This window comes from Rissa tridactyla, chromosome 5 (genome assembly GCF_028500815.1).
Source record: "Rissa tridactyla isolate bRisTri1 chromosome 5, bRisTri1.patW.cur.20221130, whole genome shotgun sequence".
Lineage (NCBI taxonomy): Eukaryota > Metazoa > Chordata > Aves > Charadriiformes > Laridae > Rissa > Rissa tridactyla.
Genome location: NC_071470.1, coordinates 82,459,173 through 82,482,664, shown reverse-complemented (window position 1 = coordinate 82,482,664; position 23,492 = coordinate 82,459,173). Strand labels below are relative to the sequence as shown.

At 45.5% G+C, this 23,492-nt stretch overlaps 1 protein-coding gene across 1 annotated transcript in view; it reads right to left on the bottom strand.

The window, feature by feature from the left end:
- LOC128910089 (A disintegrin and metalloproteinase with thrombospondin motifs 3-like) overlaps positions 1-23,492 on the bottom strand; it is a 109,289-nt gene that overhangs the window by 67,579 nt on the left and 18,218 nt on the right. The window contains exon 4 of the mRNA XM_054202936.1: positions 7,388-7,544. Within this exon, the coding sequence (XP_054058911.1) occupies positions 7,388-7,544 (157 nt within the window). The remainder of the gene's footprint in view (positions 1-7,387; positions 7,545-23,492) is intronic.

Here is a 23,492-nt window from a genome sequence, read left to right as displayed (position 1 = left end):
CCTGTAAGCGCATACCTCTTCATTCATATTCCCCACCAGGTTCACGATGGTTGATTCCCCCTCGCTTCTAAGCACAGATACAAATTCTCAATCATTTTCTCAATGTGTCCTAAAAAAATTAGGACAGCACACGTGTTTTGAAAATGTGGTAAGAGCATTCTTGTTCCAGGTCACGACTGCATTAAACGTTACGAGCTGACCGGTTTTCACATGGTTTTCTGCATGACTCCTGTCTGACCCAGTTCTTCGCAAGGAAGAATAATCAAGTCTTTGCTGTTCCCGGGGGAGAATCCACTTGACGTGTCACATCCGACTATGTTTAAGTGGTTTTCAATAGCTGGGACTTCCCAGGGGAGGCTTTGGCTCCAGTCCTGCAGAAGAGGAAGAGCTTCCTCTGTCCAGGAGAACTAACCCAACACAAATAACCACTCCTGCCACCCGTCTGTCAAAATATGGAAAATTATCCACATTTCCCCGGTATCACAGAGTGAGAGCATAGGCATTTCACATGCATAAAACAACCACCAAATATTCAGGGCCATTTCTATGCAAGAGATCATATTCACACCAGAATGACGGAAAAGAGTGAGGTATCAAAAGGCAATAATTAATCAAGTATTCCTTCAAGGAGTCTAAATTGGGTGCGAACACGCACAAAGAACAGACGCCCATCAGCTCAAAGGATAACTGTACCATCTCTTTAAAGGCTCAGCCCCTGGTATATTTTCCAAGCTCCTTAACTTGAGAGATGAAATTTAAGACATTAAAAAAGAAATTAAAGAAGAAGGGGGAAAAAAGAGCATGTGCTATCTTAGCACTTCACTTTTCTTCCCGTCTTCTGCTAATGAAAGCAAAAATGCTTTCCCTATGCTTAATCAAAGAGGTAAACAAAGAAATACCTAAAAAAAAAAAAGACTCTGTAAGTGTTTCAGTGTGTGTAGAAGCAGAAGCTCCACAGCACAGACGTGCAGAGGGAAGGTAAACCAAGGCCTGCCCATAATGTTTAGAGGTTTGTGATCCCACGGCATTCCTCAAATGAATGAGGTGGGATTTCCTATCTGACTTCTTGAGTCTTTCGTGCAAGGCGCTGATGAGGAACCCAATCTCTACACAAGGCCAACGGTGAGAACACCATTCCCTGGAGAGGCCGTGGACAGCCACGGGGACCATCAATAGGAACGGCACGTAGAATCACAGAATCGCCGAGGTTGGAAGGGACCTTCCAGATCATCTAGTCCAATCATCATTGTGTATGTGTGTGCTTAATCCCATGAGACACACTACACAAACCTCCAAGTGCTCCACTACATCGTTGCTAAAAACTTGGGGCTTTTTTTTTTTTTTACTTAGAACTCCTACGCTCATTCTGTCCCATCATTTGAAAAATGTCCAGTAAATTCCCAAATGTTCTAAAATCCCACAGGAATACCAGATGTCCTGTCAGACGGAAAGCTTCTTCCGTATCTAGTCGGATGCTTTCACAGCAATAGCATCTTATCAAACAACTTCTTACAGAGAGAACACAAGGCAGTACGTCCTGTTTCACTGCGGAGAAAGGCTTTTACCCAACGCTTCCCAGTTTTTAGAACGACTTCACTGACAACAACAATTTTAAGTACTTTTTAATCTTAATGTCTAGTTTGTTGAGTCATCTCTCATCTGTTACTGAAACCCTGGATTCTTGTCTGTGTTGGCTAAATATGTGGCTGAACTTGTAAAGCAGCAGCAGACAGCACTCTACATTTCTGCCTCCAGCCTGGGCACTGCTCGCGGGGCGCAGAGAAGATGATGAAAGATTTTCCCGCGTCTGTATGTAGCAGAATACTCAACTGCTGCCAACTCTTTCACAGCAGCATAATAGCCAGATCTGTTTCCTGAACTCAAATGTGTATAAAAGCTTTAAACTGTCACAAGCAAGTAAGAGAGATTTCCTGTGAACACGAGTAACGCTTACCATTTATTTAGTTACAAGAGCTGCGATGTTAACCCATCACGTGGGTCAAACATTTCCTCTGGCTCCATGGGATTTAGTCTTGGTCATGCTTGGATCTTAAAAAGCATCTTGAAGGCATAAGGATAACAGCAGTAGAACTTACTCCTTTGTTGTGCCTGATCTGAGCCAAGGTGGAACTACCAAACAACACTGCAGATGGAACTACTGTCTACTTGATATAATAAGGATAGTAGTATGGTAAAGATCAGGCTTTACCCAACTGGGAGTAGTCAGTAACTGGGCTTAGTCAATGGTAATGAAAGGTGGCTCAAAGCAAAGAAATCACTCCAGCTGAAAAGTAACGAGGCGGGAAAATTAGCCAGCCTCCATCTAACTTTTTTCTTTGAAAACCATGAAAGATGGGAAAGACCTCCAGTTTTCACAACGCACGGGCAAGCGGAGACTTTTAGACACATCTGAAAATTACAGACCTCCCCTCTAGAAGCTCACCTCTGGAAGAGAACTCATTGAAGGCATTTTAAGAAACCCTCTTAGGAGAATGTTCAAGATACCAACAGCAGATGCAACCTCCAGAGCATTCTGACAAAAGCGCAGGCGCACGATACCTGTGCCAGGATCAGCCCATGTCCTCGTATGTGGGCTGCTGAGAGGTGCTCCGGCCACTTCTAAACTGAAAATGAGCTGTACAAAAAAACCCGGCTTGTCTAGTACATGGAACTGTTTGGCAAGGCAATAATTAAGAGGGATTTTTCTGTGTATAACATCCATTAAAAAGGAGCTTAAAAATCTTCTGCAAAGACAAATTTTAGTAAGACTTGCACGTTTGCTTCAGCTCAACAGGCACAGACAGGAACATGCGAGCACCACTCGCGTTGTGTCGTCAACGACCTTACAGATTAGCAAATGACCTAAATGATTAGCAAAACCAAGACAGTGCCAGAATACATAAATTTGGAAGCCAAAAGCCCCATACGACATTTTCTATTTTGTAGCAGCAACTCTTTCACGTTAGGTAAGGTTTTACCCAAGAATATAAACTTTTGGGAGAGAAAGGTCTGGGTGTCTTACAGGAACAGAGCTCGGTTAAAATACAGTGGCAAACTAGGAAATATAAAACATCGCCCTTTCCCTACCATGACAAGGTGCACGTTCTACAGGGCTGGACCATACCTTAGCATCACCGGGCACCTTCAGCTAGCTATGGTTAGCACGTGAATTATCCACGGATCTGTGGCTATTCCTCTAGGAACTTTAAACCGAAAACATATCAACAAGTCAGCTGTAAGCACAGTGGGACAGAAGTGGGTGAGCAGTTTTCCTTGAATGTACACTTCAAGTTACGAAGCAAAGGGGATGGAAGAGAACTACCTTGCAGATGACAGAAAATAAACGCTAAAATACTAGTCACAGAAAGCACAATAAAGCGACAGAGCCTGGGGTTGAGCTCCCTAATCACAGAATCAAAGGTTGGAAGGGACCTTTAAGAATCACAGAATTGCCTAGGTTGGAAGGGACCTTTAAGATCGAGTCCAACCATCAACCTAACGCTGCCAAAGCCACCACTAAGCCGTGTCCCTCAGCACCATGCCCACGTGTCTTCTAAATAATCGGCAGATTCTGCATCACGCAAGTTGAAATACAGAGATGTTTCATACAAATATGTGTGTGACACACCAATGAAACATGTCCCAGTGCAAACCATGAAGAGGGACTGCTGGACTGTACTGCAGCCAAAGAATTGTTAATTTTTGCCAGGGGCAGAACAGGTTGGTGACCCAGGACCCGCAGAGTCCAGCTTCCCAGAGCACCAGCCGGGCTTCAGAGCGCTCCCAGGAACGTCTCACTGCGTTCAGGTGTTTCAGGACAAGATGGCAAGCCCTGCAATCAAGTGGCAGACACAAGCACCTCTCTTCTCGCGTGCCCTCCGCTTCCATTTAAAATCAAAAGCTGTACCTTTCTCAGAGCTATATGGGATGCAGCAAGTTCCCTCAGTCTGTCTATGTTTGATGAAGTTCTGCTTCCTTTCATGATGCTCCTTTCTCGCTGAAAGCCCTCAAGGTATCCGTATCCATACCCACCTTTCTGCTTCTCGGGTCTGCTTCCCAGATGACCTGTATGATATACTCCATAGACCTTTTCCAGACAAATGCTAAAATAACAATGCACAGCATCACAGAAACAGACCCCCTCTGCCAAAGGATGAAATAAAGCGATCTACAAGAAACAAGCCTTTTTGGTGTCAACTTCTTGATAAACAAGGAATCAGGTACAGACACCTGGCTTTGACACAAACTAAAAAGATGGCTGGAAGTTACAAAAAGGGGCTGCTGCTCTTAAGTGCTCCCTCCGACCAAAGAAAAGAAGATGGGAAGAAGCTGAAGATGTTAAGACCCTCAAAGGACTGACCAAATCCCAAAGAACATTCAAAGATTCTGAGGTAGGACTCCTCATTTAGACGTCTATTGTCTCACCAATCTTCATGTATTATGAACTGAGATTTATAAATTCCTGAATAATTCGCCTCAGCTACTGCATACTCCCGCTTACCTTCCCCACGTCGTAGCTACGTGATGTTTGCCAAGGCTTCCACGGATCCAGAACACGTACAAATAAAGCCCGTGAGCACGTTTGTAGATTGCAGAGGACAGAGACACTGAATCTGCTCAAGTAGACCCAGAAGGTCCATCGCCAAGTTACACACACCAAATTATTTAAGTCCACGGGGACTGGCAATAAGGGACTGCTTGATTCCTCTCTGCTTAATATTTGCATCTAATCCTAGTTTGGTGCATTGTATGTGGTTGTTCTTGTTCTTCTCAAACCCTTTTATTTTCCAAGAACATGTGAACCCAAAGTACAAACAGCAATTTGAGAAGCTGAGAGATGCTGAAAAGAAGGCGGAGTGCGGAAAGGGAACGGAGCTGCTCTTTCATCCTCAGCCCATGGTGTCAAAACCCTCAGCGTTCACTACGCAATGCGTTGGCTTGCAAGGATTTGTATAATATTAAATGGGTGAAAAAACGTACGAGCAAATGGATTAAACTACACAATAATTATTCTCAGACAGACCAACCACATTATCTTCAAGATGGAGGAGAAGAGATTTTTCCAGAATATCATCAGAAAAAGGAAAACTAGGGAAAATATAGGTCCCCTGACGAATGAGACGGGTGCCCTAGTGGTGGAAGACACAGAGAAGGCAGAGTTACTGAATGCCTTCTTTTCTTCGGTCTTCACTGATAAAGCCATCCCTCACACATCCCGTACCCTGGAGGCAAGGGGGAAGGTCGGGAGAGAGGAAGACTTTCCCTTAGTTGAGGAGGACCGGGTCAGAGACCACTTGGCCAAGCTGGACATTCATAAATCCATGGGCCCTGACGGGATGCACCCGCGAGCGCTGAGAGAGCTGGCAGATGTTATCGCTAGACCACTCTCCATTGTCTTTGCAAGGTCGTGGGGAACAGGAGAGGTGCCTGAGGACTGGAGGAAGGCTAACGTCACTCCAATCTTCAAAAAAGGCAAGAAGGAGGACCCAGGGAACTACAGACCGGTTAGTCTCACCTCTGTCCCTGGGAAGGTAATGGAGCGACTCATTCTGGATGTCGTCTCCAAACACGTAGAGGAACAGGAAGTTATTGGAAGTGGTCAGCATGGATTTACCAAGGGCAAATCATGCCTGACCAATCTGATAGCTTTCTATGATGTTATAACAGGTTGGCTGGATGAGGGGAGAGCCGTAGATGTCATCTACCTTGACCTTAGCAAGGCTTTTGACACTGTCTCCCATAACATCCTCATTAGGAAGCTGAGGAAGTATGGGCTAGATGAGGTGACAGTGAGGTGGATCGAGAGCTGGCTGAGTGACAGAACCCAGAGGGTTGTGATCAGCGGCACAGAGTCCAGTTGGAGGCCTGTAACGAGTGGTGTCCCTCAGGGGTCAATACTTGGACCAATTTTGTTCAATATATTCATTAATGACCTAGATGAGGGGACAGAGTGTATCCTCAGCAAGTTTGCTGATGATACCAAGCTGGGAGGGGTGGCCGACACTCCAGAGGGCCGTGCTGCCATCCAGCGTGACCTGGACAGGCTGGAGAGCTGGGCAGAGAAGAACCTAATGAGGTTCAACAAAAGCAAGTGTAGGGTCCTGCACCTGGGAAGGAAGAATGCCAAGCACCAGTATAGGTTAGGGGCGGACATGCTGGGAAGCAGCTCTGAGGAGAAGGACCTGGGGGTCCTGGTAGACAGCAAATTATCCATGAGCCAGCAGTGTGCCCTTGTCGCCAAGAAGGCCAATGGCATCCTGGGCTGCATAGGGAAGACTGTGGCCAGTAGGTCGAGGGAGGTCATTCTTCCCCTCTACTCTGCACTGGTGAGGCCACAACTGGAGTACTGTGTCCAGTTCTGGGCTCCCCAGTTCAAGAGGGACAGGGAACTACTGGAGCGAGTCCAGCGAAGGGCAACCAAGATGATTATGGGACTGGAGCACCTCCCTTATGAGGAAAGGCTGAAAGAGCTGGGACTCTTTAGCCTGGAGAAGAGAAGGTGGAGGGGGGACCTGATTAATGTTTACAAGTACCTAAAGGGTGGGTTTAAGGAGGACGGAGCCAGGCTCTTTTCAATGGTTCCCAGCGACAGGACAAGGGGCAATGGGCACAAGCTAGAACATAGGAAGTTCCGTTCAAATACATGGAAAAACTTCTTTACAGTGAGGGTGACAGAGCACTGGAACAGGCTGCCCAGGGAGGTTGTGGAGTCCCCTTCTCTGGAGATTTTCAAGACCCGCCTGGATGCAGCCCTGAGGGATGTGCTTTAGGCAACCCTGCTCTAGCAGGGGAGTTGGACTAGATGATCTCTAGAGGTCCCTTCCAACTCTGAAGATTCCATGATTCCGTGAATCCTTGGATAAGTCAAAATATACCCCATCAAGACAACTGCCTTCAAACTGCATTAGTTGCAACCGGTAGACGGAGGAAAACAGCATCAGCCATTGGCACAATTTAGTTATTGCACAGACAGAAACAGGACCCAAACAGAAGTTGTATGGACAGGTGAGCCTCAATAACAACTCAGAACATTAAAGTCTTATGAGTATTTCCACTAATACGTCCCACGATATCTTACCAACTTATGTGGAGCTCAGGCTTGTTTCCACTTAAATCAGTACAAACTTTGCCCTTGGTTTAAGGAAGGAAAAAACAAGTATTTTGTAACATCTCTTGATGGGAACACTTTGTGGCCAAGCTCTGGTCTCCTAGATGAAGGCACATGTGCGCTGCTCTTCGTGGAGAAACTGAGTTTATGACTGGTGGCAATAAACATTTAAACACTTTCTTTTCAAACAGCTCAGCCAAAACTGTCTCTTTCAAAAGCTGCCGTAGGCTGGAGTTACCTGGAAGAGATTTGCAAACGCTCAACAGAGGGGTACCGTACCTTCTCTGTGGACATCGGGGAACACATCGGTGGGATGCTGCGCCACAGCCGAGCGCCGATACACCATGTGGATCCGTCCCTTTTCCTCTTCCATTTGCTTCCCTCTTTCCAAAGGCTCAATGAAGTACTCATCCTTATCGGTTCTTATCATTCCGGCCTGGTGAGGAAGAGAGAAAGCATGCCGATATGTTACTTGAAGGGCTCAGGCCCTTCATTTTACTTCATTAAAATCAGCAGAAGCCTGTTTCCTACTTAAATGAACACGTTCTGGTCCATCCCATAACTATGTAGGTATCAACAATTCTTCAAAACCCTTTCTCTTTACCTCTTCCTCCTGTGAAAGCCGCGGGACAGGTTTGCAGGCAAGGCGCGTTTATCCTAGCTGTTACCGCAATTAAGCTCGCTGGAGTAAATCACACCTGCCCAAGTCCAGTTTAAGAGAACAGAGGCTCACACTAAGGAGGAAAAATTTCTGCGCTGGCACTCAAATACAAACCACAGTCAATGACGGCCAAACTGAAGATCTCACTACACATAAGGCAGGAATTACAGTTCTGGCTTTGGCTGCCACCATAGGCACGCACAAAGTATGAACCACAAAAAAATACCCCAAACCAAACCCCAAAGGAGACGAACCTGACAGTTCTGCAAACTTCTCCAGGGCCTCCCCAGCCCTGCTCCAGCTTTGAATGCCATCACACTTATTCATGGCAACGGTACACTGATCTATTTTTTAATTATATATTTTTTTCAGCGAATGGAGATTATCATAGTCCAAGTTTAGATAATTTGCCAAATACAAGGAGACACAATTGTGAAGGTACACAACAAAAAAAATAATATTTTAATCAAAATATTCAAAATGTCATAAACAGTGCTTCCCCACAAGCCTCCCATGCTCTGTGTGTTTTCTTACATCTATGCTCAAATTTGAAGTTACTGAATTTCTTCAAATATTGGCTAAACTGCATAAATCTAAACCCTACATTCTTCCTTTGTTTTCATTACGCGAGCAGCAGCACTTAGTGAGATTTTTGGTCGGAATAACTCAGGTTAGCATCACTAGTTGGTATTTCATGTGGACAGTATGCATAATTAGACCGGGAATTAACAAGTCCCCTCCGCGTGTTAATGGCTGGCTTGCTTGCCATTTTTCTGAGCAAAACTGAGTTTCGTCCCTACAGTTGCTATGTTATTGGTGTAGAATTTGTCCTGGCGTAAGCCTTTCTTTGTAAATAACCCTTTTTCTGTGAAGCTGTTGAAAGTCGGTCAGGGCAAAAATGAAGCTTGGCTTCACTTCCCAGCTTCACCGTGCGTGTCTGCGCTAAACCTATGAAGAAAGAGCCACAATTATATTTTTGAGAAGGGCTGTGCCCTGCTGTAAAAGGAATATAAGAATGATCTGCAAGCACCCCGCACAGTTTCCATTTTCACAACTCTCCATAAAAGACTGTGTCAGACCTAACGCATTTCACCCCCTTAACCCACAATTCATTGATGGCTCCTCAAAAGCCTCCTCACTTCACCAAGGCTGATAGCCCGGCCCTATTAATATGAGGCACAGACCTATTTTTAAAGTCTAATTACTCATTAGGAGGAACAGTACACCTCTCTACCTTTTGTTTACCTTCATGGTCATGGCTAACTCCCCCGATTTCGGAGGATTTGGAAGGGATTCGCGCCCATGAACAAACCTGACACAACTTCTCCACAAAGTTTACAAATGATGCTCAAGGGCTGGATTTCCAACTGCGTCCTCACCAACAGGGTATTTCCAGAAAGCAACAAACACCTCCCGCAGATCCAGCGCGAGCACGTGGAAGTTGAGTACGTTTCATGTGCTTTCGAGTAATTAATTTGCCCACACTTTCGAGATACTCACCCTTGCTTTGCTTCACCACTACACAGCGCAACTGTTAACATGCTCTGTCCAAAACTTAATACATAAGAGCTAAAATTACTATAGTGGGGTTATCTTACAAAGCATGCTGTAAATGCCAGCAGATATTTTTACACATATTGAAGATTTTTTTCCTATTTTTGGAAAGTGAGATATAGAATCAAGAGGGACAGTCTTGATCCGTTTTCACAGCCCACAGGCAAGCATGAATACAGAATCCAGCTTGCCTTCCATTCAGACTTCCCCCCCCAAAAAAAATTTCATCAATAAAAAGAGCATGAAATTTTCCAAATGAATGGAGAAAGAGGGGCAGAAGCAGGTACCACATCTTCAAGTGAATCTCCACTGTAAACTCTGCTGTCAATGCAGCATTTTCTTCCCCACCAGCCGCAGAGAGAAGCAAGCAGGTGTCTCCAGCGCATATTTTTAAAGGCTGACTTGGAGAAAAGACTGCGGTGGATTTTCAAGAAAGAAGTATGTAGTGGAAATTTTTTTTTTTTTTTTCCCCCACAAAAGCACATTTATGGAGCAATACAGGAAAGCCGAGTCTGAAATCTTGGAATGCTATTAATTTTACTACTTTTTCTTCTAAATTAACGACGCTCAAAATCTCCATCAACTGCAGGACGCGGGTTGAGATCTGCGCTTCTGTGAAGTTTATCTAGAACTGTCCGCATTGTTCTTTGAATGTGAAAATGGGAACGCAACAAAAACTAGCAAAACCCAAAAAGCAGCCTTTGTGTCAGCGTGGCTGGAAACAAAACCTGTTCTTGGCCCCATTTCAACCCTGGCTGAGGCTGGGGGACATGGATTCCCTTCTCAGCTTTCCTACAGACTCATTTCTCCCGTTTTTGAGGGCTGTCATGGCAGGGGGAACACTCTGTTGGGATGTTGGGCACCTTGTTTGCACCCATCTGGTTGCCCAACATCTGTCACCATCTTTAAATGACTCGCCACCGCCAACCCATTTTATCCTTCCAGCTCTTTTTGTCTTCCTCGATCCAGCAGTGGGCAAACTGAGGGAAAGACCTTTTAATTAAACCCAAGTCCTGCCCCAGTTCCCAATAAAAGGTAACTGGGAGCAAGGCCAGACCTGGTCCAGCACAGGCAGCGCACCTCGGGGGGCTTGCCAGAGGACACCGAGCAATGCATTCTCTACCGGACCATCCATTGCTAAAGAAAAACCTAGAAAAATGCATTATTTTTTATTCCCAAATGCAAAAAGAGACGCAGACAATAACCAGGGAATTACAAAGGACGCAAAGCCTTGAGAAAACAACCAACAAGGGCAGGTTAACACTAAGGAATTGCTTTCTGAGCCAAAACCAACAGCATTTAAGGGGGAACATGATTCCGTATAAATACGCGTGGGGTGTGAGCTGCAAGAGAGGAAAGAAGCCTTCATTCAGCCCACACAACAGCGAACTGTGGAGTGGCCATTAAGAAGGGCTACATTTAACTGCAGCATTAGAGTAAACATCATGGGTGGGATTTTCAGAAGTATTTTAGGAAGTTAAATGCCCCATTTCTAGTGGTTTGCAATAAGGGCAAGGCATTTAATTCTCAGGTGTGTTTTGAGAAGCCCACCCTTGAAGGTGAGAGAGTGAAGGGGTTTGTTTAACCACACTGCCGGCCGTCACCAAGCCAAGTGCCACCAACACTTGCCACCGGGCATTACTGGAGAGTAGGAAACACTTTGGGCTGTTAGTCTACAGCACGCTTATTTGACAAAATAATCCTACGACAGAATATCCCCATCCTACCTGTCATCTCAAGAGGGTCAGTAAATGCTCTCATTTTTTGACCCCAGACTCCACTGCCCACCTGTACCCCAAGTTCTGGGGCTTTTTCCTTCTTACTGTCTTCTGATGGACTGGCTGTGGTGCCCCGAAGACGTAAAAGCTGCTTTTTCTCACGCAGCTCCCTCCACAAAACACTCATTTGCCTAACTGCCCATGAAAAAAGCTTGCCGAAAGTTGGGTTTCTAAAGTGCTGAGACCTCTATCTACTGCAGTCATCAGTCATGTCCTACTCATCTCCTGTCCTGATTCTCATGGAACTCCACCAGCTCTTGGCAGCAGAAGGCGTCCTCATGGCCCACGTCTCCACAGCACCTAGCAACCCTCATCCACCAGCACTTACGGGACTGAAATAATGCCCCCTTATCCACAACTTCACCAGAAAACACGGGTATAATAATTACCAATCGAAACCGGTGCCCTTTATCCACAACTTCATCAGAAAACACCAGTGTAATAATTACCAAGAGAAGATGGTGAACCCAGAAGGGTTCCTGTGCTGTCCGTTTTCATGTCACTAAAAATGCATGCATTTAAGTAGAATGCCACTGAATTATAGCGAAATACTAACAGGTCCAACTATTCTCTGCTGACTGACAGGCAATGAGTGAGTGCACAATATAATAATTATCTTCAGTGAAAAACAATTTTATCCCAATGTTTCTGTGGCTTTGCTATTATTTTAATCTATGTAGGCACTTATCTTCACAATATTACATTTCAGCTGGTATCTGTATTTTGAAAACCCTGCATTTTTGTAAGATGTAATGAATCTACCGCAGAGAAGGTAATAATATAAATTATGTTTTTAAACTGTCCTTAGTGCCCTTGTACTATGAAGAAATAAGTTTTTAAAACACTGCATGAGATACGCCCGGCGCGGGAGGTTGGAGCCGTGAAGACGCAGAGCCTCTGCGTGGCGCTGAATACACGGAGTTCAAGTCCTTCACAGCGTCCCAAAGAGAAATGTTCACCTATTTGATGAGCTTTCTTGCAACTAAGCATTGTGTAGGCTCTTAGCAAAATGGCAACTGCTCCGGATGAACAGACGACAGATCTGCTTTATCTGTACCCAAGGCACTAAACTTGACCATTTAAAAAAGTCAATCATCCAACCTATAATTGGCTATTGCGCCGCGAGGGATACGAGATCCATAGAGCTTCACCGCATCCCCCTCCACGAGCATCTTCATTTGTATTACAGGCACCTTTTATCTGCACTTCTGCATGCAGACAGTAATTCGGAAATACCATGTACTGGGACTTGACCGTGAAGATTTGAAACGGGAGATTAAAAGCTTAAAAAAACTGAAATTTAACATCATGTTCAAGGCTCTACGTTCATCTCGAAGTGCGGGAGGTTGTTGATAACATAAGCAGCAGATCAGTAAGCAGGCTGGAGTTTGCTCAGCAGCGGGAGGCTGGCTGTACCAAGTTGGGCTGCAGCAATAGGCCTTGGTAAGAAATGAGCAAGCTAGATAAAGAAAAAAAATCAGTAATAAGCACAGGGATGCCAGGATGCCAAAATCCCCTTCCCTCTAGAACAAAGTACCAACTTGGGGCCCTTCAGCAGCACACCGGGGCAAATACAAGCCATAAAATCGGGCTGTGTAGCTGGACTCTACTTGGGAGGGGAGCAGAAATGAGAATGTGGTAACAGCTCCCCGGCAGAGCCCATGTGGAAATAGGCACATAGGAAAGAGCCTGGCAGCCGCTTTCCTGTCCCCAGACAGCTAAGAATTGAGTGGGAAACGGGAAAAGTGCCCGCACAAGACAACCACCCCTGTTTTAGGGGACAGACGATGTTCAGGAGAATGAATCTGCCTGCTTAGAAGAATAAGACCTAAATCCAGTGACTGCAACCAACATGGCCAAGCGGTGACAAGATGTGCAGCAGGACTTACAGAGCCCGCGACTCTGGTTCCACCACTGTCCTGACGTCTGTCCTTCCCAACAGTGAAGGAAGCTCTTCTTCCACCTGACAAAAGGTGTACCAGCCCTCCTGCCTCACCCGGTGCACTGCCATCTGCTCCAAACCCAAGGCATTTCTCCCAGTGGAACAGTGGAGGCAACTGAGACCTCAGACACGTGCCTTCTGAAGGAAAGGCAGAAGAGGAGGAGGACACCGGCAGCAGCAAGTCAGAGAAAGAACCAGGACCAAGAGCGACATGTTGGCCAAGCTTGCAAAAATGAAAGGAATTACTCCCCTTGTCCTGGAGATTTCTCCACATTTTGGTTGTTTTTCCCCTTCCATTCTTCAAAGCACATGGTGGGGGCAGAAGAGGGCTTTATCTGACTGCGAGAAGCCAAGGCTCCTTCTCTGCCATGAAAGCCAACAGAGGAGCTATACACCAAAGACGGACCCTGCGCATCCCAAGTCCAGTTTCACCTTCCACCAGGGTTTCCTAAGAGCACCCAAGACGGACTCCCAACTCCCTGGTTTCCTACACAGTAACTTAACGAATTGATCACCACACACACCTTCAAAATGAAATGCACAGGTACGTACAGCGTCCCTAAGCCTCAGGGTGGGGGTATCTCAATCTATTCTCACTTTGGGCCAGAAACCGCTTGTTCAGCTCACAACAAAATCTCTTAACATGTTCTCCACACGTGTTAAGTTGAAATGAGAAAGGTCCTTGCGCCCACAGTAGTTTCAGCGAGCATCAGCATTTATTTCACCTACCACCGATGCTGACCGAGCCAAAACCGCAGCAGAAGGACGCCACAGTCAAACCAACACAAAGCTGCTGACTCCCCAAAAAACGCCTACTTTTGACTATTCTATCAATGAAATTGGAAAACGTTGCCAGGGCTCTCCCCCCACCCCTCTCTTTCCTTCTCCCTTTTTCCCTGTTGGACAATCGCAGGTGGCTGACAGCTCTATCCTGCCGCTAACTCCATAGAAGCCCCATTGAAAAGCATCAAGAGCTCTGTGTTCCCTCAATTTAATATCCCAGCCCCGGCCAAGCAGACGCCGCATCCTGCCAAGACAAACACATGGGGCCTGGCAAAATGGGAGGGGGGCAGTTTCTGGAGACAGCCCTCGATTCTAAACTTCTTAAGGAGGCGATATAAACATGCTTTTATGAAAAAAAAAAAAAAAAAAAAAAAAAAAAAAAGGTGCTGCCTCGTCTAAAAACACAGATTCAGCGCAAGAACACTGCTACCTTTCACCGTCTCTGTTAGTTTAAGGTGTGTTCAGTTCAATGACTGTGCAAAACCTGCGTCACAGCTACCTGCTGCTCACTTTTTTAATCCCAAGGCCAAAACTTTCTGGAGTGGCACCAAACACTGGTTGATTTATGGGAAGAAAAATATAAGCAAAGAAGGATGCTTTGCCTGCAGCACATTTCCCTTTGCCTGCCTCCACCAAAACAGAGCTACGGCGGGTGGAACTCGATTCTAAGTTTCCTAGATGTGTAGCTCCAGGGCTACAGCTTCAATTCATTGGGCGGATGTTATTTTTCATGCCGCATGGCATCCATATTTTGTCAAGAATCAGTTGATTCTCCACGTCTGTCCTCCAAAAACATTCTAGAAACTTCTGAAGTTGCGGAGTTTGCCCCGCAATCATAGAATCATCACAGAATGGTTTAGGGTGGAAGGGACCTAAAGGATCATCTCGTCCCACCCCCCTGTGGGGGACAGGGACACTTCCTACCAGACCAGGTTGCCCCAAGCCCCATCCAGCCCCTCTTCAGTTCCTGATGATCACCCGGAGTGTGGTTCTCCATAATTCCTTCATGCGCCAAGTGATGGCGCATGACAACGAAACGCCTTGGAGCCCTGGAAGAGGCTGCCCAGAGAGTTGTGGAGTCTCCTTCTCTGGAGATATTCCAAACCCACCTGGACACGTTCCTGTTCAACATGCTCTGGGTGACCCTGCTTCAGTAGAGGGTTGGACGAGATGGTCTCCAAAGGTCCCCTCCAACCCTGACCATGCGGTGACATGTGCTGTGTGAAGCTGGAACATCAAGTATCACATCTGCTAAACAAATGCAGCGGGACAAGCCATCACCTTGCAGGAATAGGTGCATATCGCTGACCTACGCAGCCAACTCCTGATGCCCACAGGAAACAGGCGTCAAGCTTTAGCCAAGAATACATCATACGAACAAAACAAGAACAGTAATAAAGAAGGAACATCAGAGTCTACTACTAAACAGAACTTGCAAACAGAAGCACGTCTGCATAGTCCTATAGCTTCATTTATTAAGCTAGCACACCTGTACTGCTCTCGTACTAAAGCACGTCCATCACCTGCCAGGGTTAAAATCTGTGACAGAATGCCTATCGATACCTTTCTGACAGCACAGATAGATTTTCCTGCCAGATAAAAGATGTGGCAGACAAAGAGTCTCCTTCTCTAGCTTCCCAAAGCATCGCTTTGGGGTCAATATCCACAGTCTTAGTGCCGGGTACCGAACAAGAATGATTAGCTCAGCCGTCCACGTAATGCCCTCAAAATTCTCGATTCAGCGAGACTTCTGTAGGTAGATGGAGTCAAGGAATTTCATACATACAGACAAGTCCCATTACTTGTGTATCAAACAGCTGGGAAGAGTTCCCTTTGCTCATAATGCTACTGAGATAACCTGTAACACTCACCTACTTTTTTCTCTTTTTCCATTGATTCTACCTTCTGCAGTTATCGCTTGCCTAACTTGCATAGGTCAATGTATATAACGATTAATCAAAGTAAAGTATCACACATTTTCTTCTCCTTATATGACACTTCCAAGTAGTTCAGACTCATTAAATCTGTATTTAAAGGTTGTGTAGAACACACAGTACCGATCTGATAAAAGTGACTACAGATCATTCACGTAAAGTACGGAGATTTAATATCAATATAGAAAGCTGACCAAAGTGACCATAAACAGCATTCATTCCAAATTCCAAGCAATTACGCAAAATGACAATTTCTCCCTTCAGCTCACTAGAAACACACAGAGAGGATTCCACCCCCAGAGAAGGGCACAGGCCATCGCGTGTCGCTGCAGCTGCTGTTGGAGCTACGGCTAAACCAACCAGAGAACAAACTTCCCCGTCCATGGGATGGCGCCTGGGGTGCATGGGGCATAGGGGACCCGCTGCCCGGGGGCTCCTTTGCTGGGGGTCCCTGCCTTGGGAGGCCTCAGCCTGGGCTGCCCTCGCTGCTGGGCCTTCCTGTTAAACTCTGGGGAGTAAGTGTGTGTGTGTGTGTGTTTGTGTGAGAGAGAGAGAGTGTGTGTGTGACACCACGGATGGTGTGTGGTTGTGTGTGTGTGTGACACCACGGATGGTGTGTGTTGTGTGTGGTTGTGTGTGTGTGAGACACCACGGATGGTGTGTGGATGCTCCCCGTCCCTCCTGCCTTTGCTCCTCCAGCTGGAAAAACCACGTACCCAGATGTTGCCAACATCCATCTAAACACATTGCCACCACCTGAAGCTACGAGCAGACCACGGAACACCCTTAAAGCCACCTCAGAAGGAATCTGTGGATCCAGGAGGACGCAAGGAGGGCTGCCAGCCCCTGCGGTGGCAGGGCTGTCCCCAGGGCGGGCTGCACGTCCCTGGGAGGCTGGCTGAGCCCCGTCGAGGAAGGGGACCCATGTCTGTCTTACAGGGCTGGCAGGGAAGGGGAAGAGCTGGCCAAAAGGACATACTTCTCCTGCTGCACATCTTCTGCATGTTAAAGTATTTATGGCCTCGACATACTTGGCATACAAAAAAATACTACACGTTAGAAGAATGCTGGAAAAAAAAGTAATACGGCAGCGCTCCGCACATCTTGAGAAACAGATGTTGAGGCTAGGGCTGGTGGGCGCCTGCAAAGCAGAGTGGGGCTTGCAGACGAAGGACCTTCTCCCCGGGGATGGGTCTCCAGCTCCAGGGACACGCGGGGGGTCGTGGCTTGGGGGCAAAGCACCCCGGCACCCCACGAGCTGTTTCTAGTGCAGCAAGCAGGAATCCAACAGCTCGTTTTTCCTCTTTGGAAGATGGATGTGATATAAAAACCCGTGTTCTACCATGTTTTATCTGCTGCAGAACCCTGGCAATACATTTCAGAACTACAGCAAGAGCTCCTGAACCATTTTAATCTCCATTCTTGAAGGCGATTAAACACAAACGGCGAAGAGCACTTTAAGGTTTTTCTTATTAAGTAAGTGCTAGGAGTGAGATAGCATTTTTTTAAAAACATTAAAACCCATTTTGAATCAAATGAAACATTCAAACAGTACATGATGCTCTGGTTTCACCACCAGCTGAATTATCCACACAGCAGAAGTTTGTCACTAACGATCTAACACCAAATTTTTAAAACAAACAAAAAAATCTTCTGCAGCAACAAAGGAAAATGATATTTGTTCAAGTGAATCCCAGGATGAAGATTCAGAAACAGGATGAAAACATAGGAATGTTTAATATCCTCTTCCAAACTATGGACGCAATTTAGCAATAAGAAACTGAGATACATTCATACTAAAATACAGAATGTCAAGCTGACCAGAAACAATACGCTCGTTTCCTTAACTAAGCAGACTTCTTCCTGGGGCTAATAAATTCATTTTAAAACCGAACATGTTCTTCATTTTAAACACGCCTAGCACACTCACTGTAATCCAAATGATAAAAACATGAGATTACTAATTGAATTCGACACTGTGCTTTGAAGGTCATCTAGTCAAAAGCCACACGCAACCAACCCCCATTTAAAATCTACAGGACTTCAGATTAAAACTACTCCTTTGCGTGATTTCTGCTTGCTCCCCCAAGCACTCGACGCCCTCTCAATATATAGTAAATGGTGCACCCCTTTAAGGAGCAAAAGACGTTCGGAAAAGCCCCCAAACCAACCAATATTCTGTTGAACTTGCACAGAAGAAAAGAAAATGGCAAAATACTACCGGGTCGTTGTGCAGGACTGAAATTAAGCTTTTTAGCCTCCCTTCTCTATAAACATACATAAGAAAATTCCTTTATGCTGAAATTTCTCATGCTTAGTTTTAATCCAAAGGTTGGGTTTCTTTTTTCCCTTTTCAGAAAGTCTAAGAAAAATCAATGGAACCCCTTAAGAGTTATATGAAAGCGAAAAGAAAAAACAAACCTTGATTTTATGTGGAAAAATGTGTCTCTATTTTTTGTTCTTGGAAAACCTACACACATTCATTTTAACGGCGCAAAGCTGGCATGCAAAAGGCTTTGTCCTTAAAGCAGGAATTGTGGTTTTAAAATATCAGTTATTAAAAACTGAAAAGTATGCATGGAACATGCTCAGCGTGGTCCAGGATCTCCCCGAGCCCAGCAGAGCTCTGTAGAAATATTCACCCAGCACAAGTTTTGCCGTTGTGGCAATGACCGAAGCTCAGTGGGTAACTGTTTATGGTGAAGGGGTACGGGCAACAGCGAAACCCACTTCTGTGAAAAGAGCATGAACTGGGGGCACGATAAGGGGCACGCTGGCATTTTGCCACGGGTTAAGTTTTATATCCACAGGGTTGGCAGTTCTTGCAGTAAACCTGGTGTTTTCCCAACTCCCGGAGTCACGGGCTTGCACGAGAGTCATGGCTTCCTCTAAGAAATGGGAAGGAAACCAAAAAGCAAGGACATTCCATAGCCTTCAAAGAAAGAAAAATAAGATCTTCAAATCAAGTGCGGAATACTCCAAAGCTACAAAGCAAATAAAAAGAATCCCAAAATATGAACACCTCACGATCAAGAGGATGGAAAAGGTGACACCCGAGGTCATTTCACAAACTGTCAAGCCGACTAATTATACAGCTCTAGGCTATCAAGTGTGATAATTCGCAGGGCTCCTGAGAAACAATAAGACACCGGACAGCTTGGCTCAACCTTAATAAAGTCCATTTTCACTAATATCAACTTACCGGGTTCACTAATTCGTGTTGGAAAGAGCAGGTAAATCAACTTTGCGGAGCGCTCACCAGCCCTTCGCCGCACAGGACCTAACGCCATGGGCAAGCCCTCGATGTAGAGAGCAAAGATGTCCCTACACAAAAGACCTTCCGAGAGAAGAGAAAATTCAGTCCAACCTAAGGGTGAAAAACAGTTGTCATCTCAGACACAAGTTAGAGAAGAAAAAGAAAACGGATGTCTCTTACTCAGAATGGAAATACCCTGTTGATCAAAATCTAGGAAGCGCCACGTCCAAGCAGGGAAATGCCGAAGTCAGTAATATTTACATCAAACTCATTATTTTATACTGGTTCTACATCTTTGTGCAAAAAAAAAAAAAAAAACAGTGGTAAAACCTCTTAAAGGCAAAGGAGTTTTACAGATTAGCGATTCAGCCAGTTGTAAAACCAGAAAGCCAAATGACAGCGTGATTTCTATGAGGTTAGAAAGTTAATTTACTGTTGCATGGCCACTGCTTGTGAAAAAGGAAGTCAACGCAATTTATCAAAGTTATCAGCCAAGTTGCAGCAGGAGTCTGTGAAAAATAAGTTTCAGTTTAAAATTGAAGGGAGAGCAAATATTTCGCCCCATTAACAGGAACAATAGTGCTGCGGCTTTACCCATCATTTCAAGAAACTCTCGATGAAATGGGAGGTCGGGAGGTGGAACTGGGTCACTCTTATTCCCATCAGCCAGCAACGCCGGGATTTGCAGCGTGACTCTCCCAAAGAGGTAAGAAGGGGTAGACAGGCGATGAGTTCCTACAACGGACAGACCTATCTTGTCCCCCTTTCGCTTTTCCCTATTTTCTCACCAACTCCGAGCGGTATTTTCTGGTTGTTTCTTGCCCCCTTGGCAAACTTCAGCCCAGGCGGCTCCGAGGTCGAATCCCAGATAGAAGCAAGTACAGCGCTGAATGAACAGGGGACATCAAAAAAGGCGTTACTGAATATGGCTTCTGTAGCTCTACCCTACACAAAGCGCAGTCTCAAATTCAGCATAAACTCTCCAGTCAATGAGAACTTTGAGAGAGGTTACAAGGATTAAGTTTTGAGAACATTGACTATTTCAGTATCTATTTACTTTCTTTTACCGAGACACACGCTTTACCACATGTGATATGTGAAGGCAGAAGGTGAATGAGAGCCCGATTCATGTGCGCTACGTGTGTTATCAAGGGTCCACAGAAGTTACACAATCTGGTTTTTATTACTCAAACTGTATTAAAAAAAAAAAAAAAAAAAAAGGGTTGTACTTAGTAATTTTAATAAGCTTGGGCTATTTTATAAACTGCTAGCTGTGAGCCTCCAGGAATGAAAAAATTTAAGAAGCGTATGCTACTTGGGTAACAAAAAGCAAAAATCCAGAAAGGAAATTATTTGTCAAACTGCCTTAAAAGCACTGTTTTGTGAAAACGCATAGCCAAGGCTCAAAGGTGCGATTCAATAACAGCTACAAAGCAGACACCCCGCACGGCACCCTGACACCAGCCCTCTGCATCGTCTGCTCCACTGGCCTGGAAACAGCCCTTCAAGGCCCTAAATACATTGCTTAAAAGGTACAAATTACACATAAACCCACACTCTGTCGTAAAGAATAATTTTTCAAAATCAGAAATAAACGACAAATGAAAACCATCCAAGCTGAGATCTTTTAGTCCTATGAAGAGACGGAGCTTTTCCATGCAGACTTTGTACAGATGCCCGTTCCTACATCCCTGTTCTAGAGAAGATGACCCAATTGAACGCCTCCATGTTCAGCATTAGCATCACCACTGCAGCTTAAAATTCAAACTTCTGTTCTTCTCACCTCTGCGTGACTCACAGTGCACTGTGAAGTCTCATAATTCACCTTCAAAAGTTCTCTCCGATGTAGAAAGTCAGAAAAAAAAAGAGACTATCAATGGTGTTAGTGAGACTTCACAGCACCCATCCCTTTGGTGTTAATGCTTCTGAAAACCCAGTCCTCGATGCAGGAGCTGCATCACCTGGTCCAGCAACAGCTCATCCTTCCGAGGGACTCTTTCTTCAGCCAAAAAGGTTGGCTGGTTCATTATGCCGATGGTCGCTCTGGAATTTCAGCTGTCTACCATCAGATACAATATTATTCAGAGGCAGCTAAACAATTACGCCTTTCTGTGAATTCCAGTTAAGGCCATTTTTCTAGTTTCCAACCTGCTTGCTTTTTTCTTTCATAGCACAGAACAGTGTTATGGTCACCTTCTTTAAACCCGCGCTTTCAGGCGGGACATCATGTTCAGAGCTGCTGCTACAGCAAAAGACATGCAGAAAAGCCCAGGAAAAAATCCATCCTGGTGAAGTGCTGCCTAGAAGACACAGCAATAAATGGTTTTGGTGCCAGTCATCATCCCCCTCCTTAGTTGAAGCCAGTCATCATCCCTCTCCTTAACTGAAGGATAAGGAATTCTGCAGGACTGTCAAGCAGATGGGATTGATTCTACTCCCATCCTTGCTTTCAACTACTGAGTAACCTGCTGCCACCCTCTCCGGAACAGAGAATAGAGACTTTCTTTTAAGACAAATGCCAATGCCTCACTTTCAGCTACCCAAAGGTGTCTACAAACGCTTCCTATGAGCCCATTCTGAAAAAAGCTAAACCACCTCCACCTTTTTCCAACGGATATAGTTCAAGGGAAAAGACCACAAAAGATGTCTGGAAAATTACTTCCTCCAAAACTTACAGAAACACCGAAGGGGGCCCTTTTCCCGCAAGATGGGCTCTCTACTACCAACCGAGAAAATCTCCTTTCCGTCTCCACCTCTAAAGGGATTGCTGGTCCCAAAACCTTCCTGACAGTTGGGACCGGGTGACCCTCCAAGATGGAAGAAAGGCGCATGCTCTCCAAGGCTCTTGGCATTTGCTAAATACAGCAATGCTTAAGGAAATAAGGTTGTCCCCTCTCAGGCGCCAGCAGGTGCTGGGGGTTTCAGTTCTTATTACGATCAGCCCATGGCAGAGCAAGGGCTCAGCAATTCGCTCAAAACATTTTAACAGACGTTTATTACAGTTTATGTGGATTTAAAAAAAAAAAAATCTTACAAGATAAACGGAAAGAGTGTAAGCACAGCTGTAAATCAAGAGAACCGATTTAGTGCGATAAAGGAAGCCTTATGTATTCACCATTTTTTTCCTGTGCGTTCCCCTTATTTTTTTCCCCAGCCCCAACAGCAGTTTCACAAGCAGTCGTAGTCTCTGCTCCCATCTTCTTACTGCTCCTGTCCCTCTACAGCACTGCTGGTGTACCACCCCACTCCTTGTGCAGCACAAGGATGGAAATAATCCTGCCTGACACACAATCCTTCAGTACCGCGTCGGGGAGGTATTCAAATAATGAGGTCCTTTCCCAGAAAAAGTTGTATTTGACACAGGTGCTCATAAAACAAGACATCCTTGTTTTATGATGACAGATGCAGGATGGACAGTTCAACTGGGCTGAAGGCCAATGACACCTCAAAACCTGACAGCATTGGTAACTTTAAGAGCAGCCTGCTGGAAACTATTCCCTTATTCATTCTAACCTGATTTCATTCTGCAAGGATCCATCCCTTCCCAAGAGGGAAATATCCTTTGAACCTGCCAAGAAAAAAAGGGCAGGGATGCCAGCACCTTCTACAACGTCCCTCCATCCAGGTGATCTTTCAGAGGGATGAAGGAAAGCAACAGGCTGACTATGTACGTCATTTCTGTATACTTCCCATGAGAAATCTGCACAGTTTCCGCCCATCTATGTTCTGAGTTTTGTCTGGACTGAAGAAATAAGCTCCAGAACGGGAAGAGAAACAGCAGTTTGGAGGCAGCATGCTGACAACATAGGATATTGCGAAGGCTATTTTACTCCAGGAGCTCATTTCTTCAGTCCAATACCATCAGAACAGGACAAAGTTGGGACAACCTTGCCTTTCAAGTCTCCGAATGAAGCTCTGGGTCAGGGAAAATAATTCAGAGGCCAGCTGCTCCAAGGGACCAGAATTACAAAGTGAGATGAAACTCTGAGGTCAAAATGGTATTTTAGATATCTAATAGATATCTATTAGACTTCATCATCAAAACTGCCTAAAAAAGTGCCTTGCCATCATTTCTGCCATTTGAGAATGACTGCTCAGAAGTAGGCTGTTGTGGCAAGGAATTAATTCGCTACTGTGGAATGAAAATGCCACAGACAGGGAAGCGATTCCCAAAACAAGGCTGCCAGGAGATGGTATAACCTCCCCGTGCAGGGGGACTGACTGAGAGGCATTTGTGACACAGGACGATTTGCAGAAGGTACTGCAGGGCAGGTGATGGAAAGGAACCTTCTGAGGGACAATGTCAGCGCGGAGTCCGGTCTCCTGAGGTTTCCACAACCACGTGCTGTGACAACAACTTCAAGGGGAGTGCAGCAGGACCCAAGTCAGGCTAGCAAGGCTCCTTCTGCTCCAGCAGAGCGTTTCTTCCCTCTGGAAGCCTGAAGGACCTTCATCTGGGGCCTCATCAAAACACTT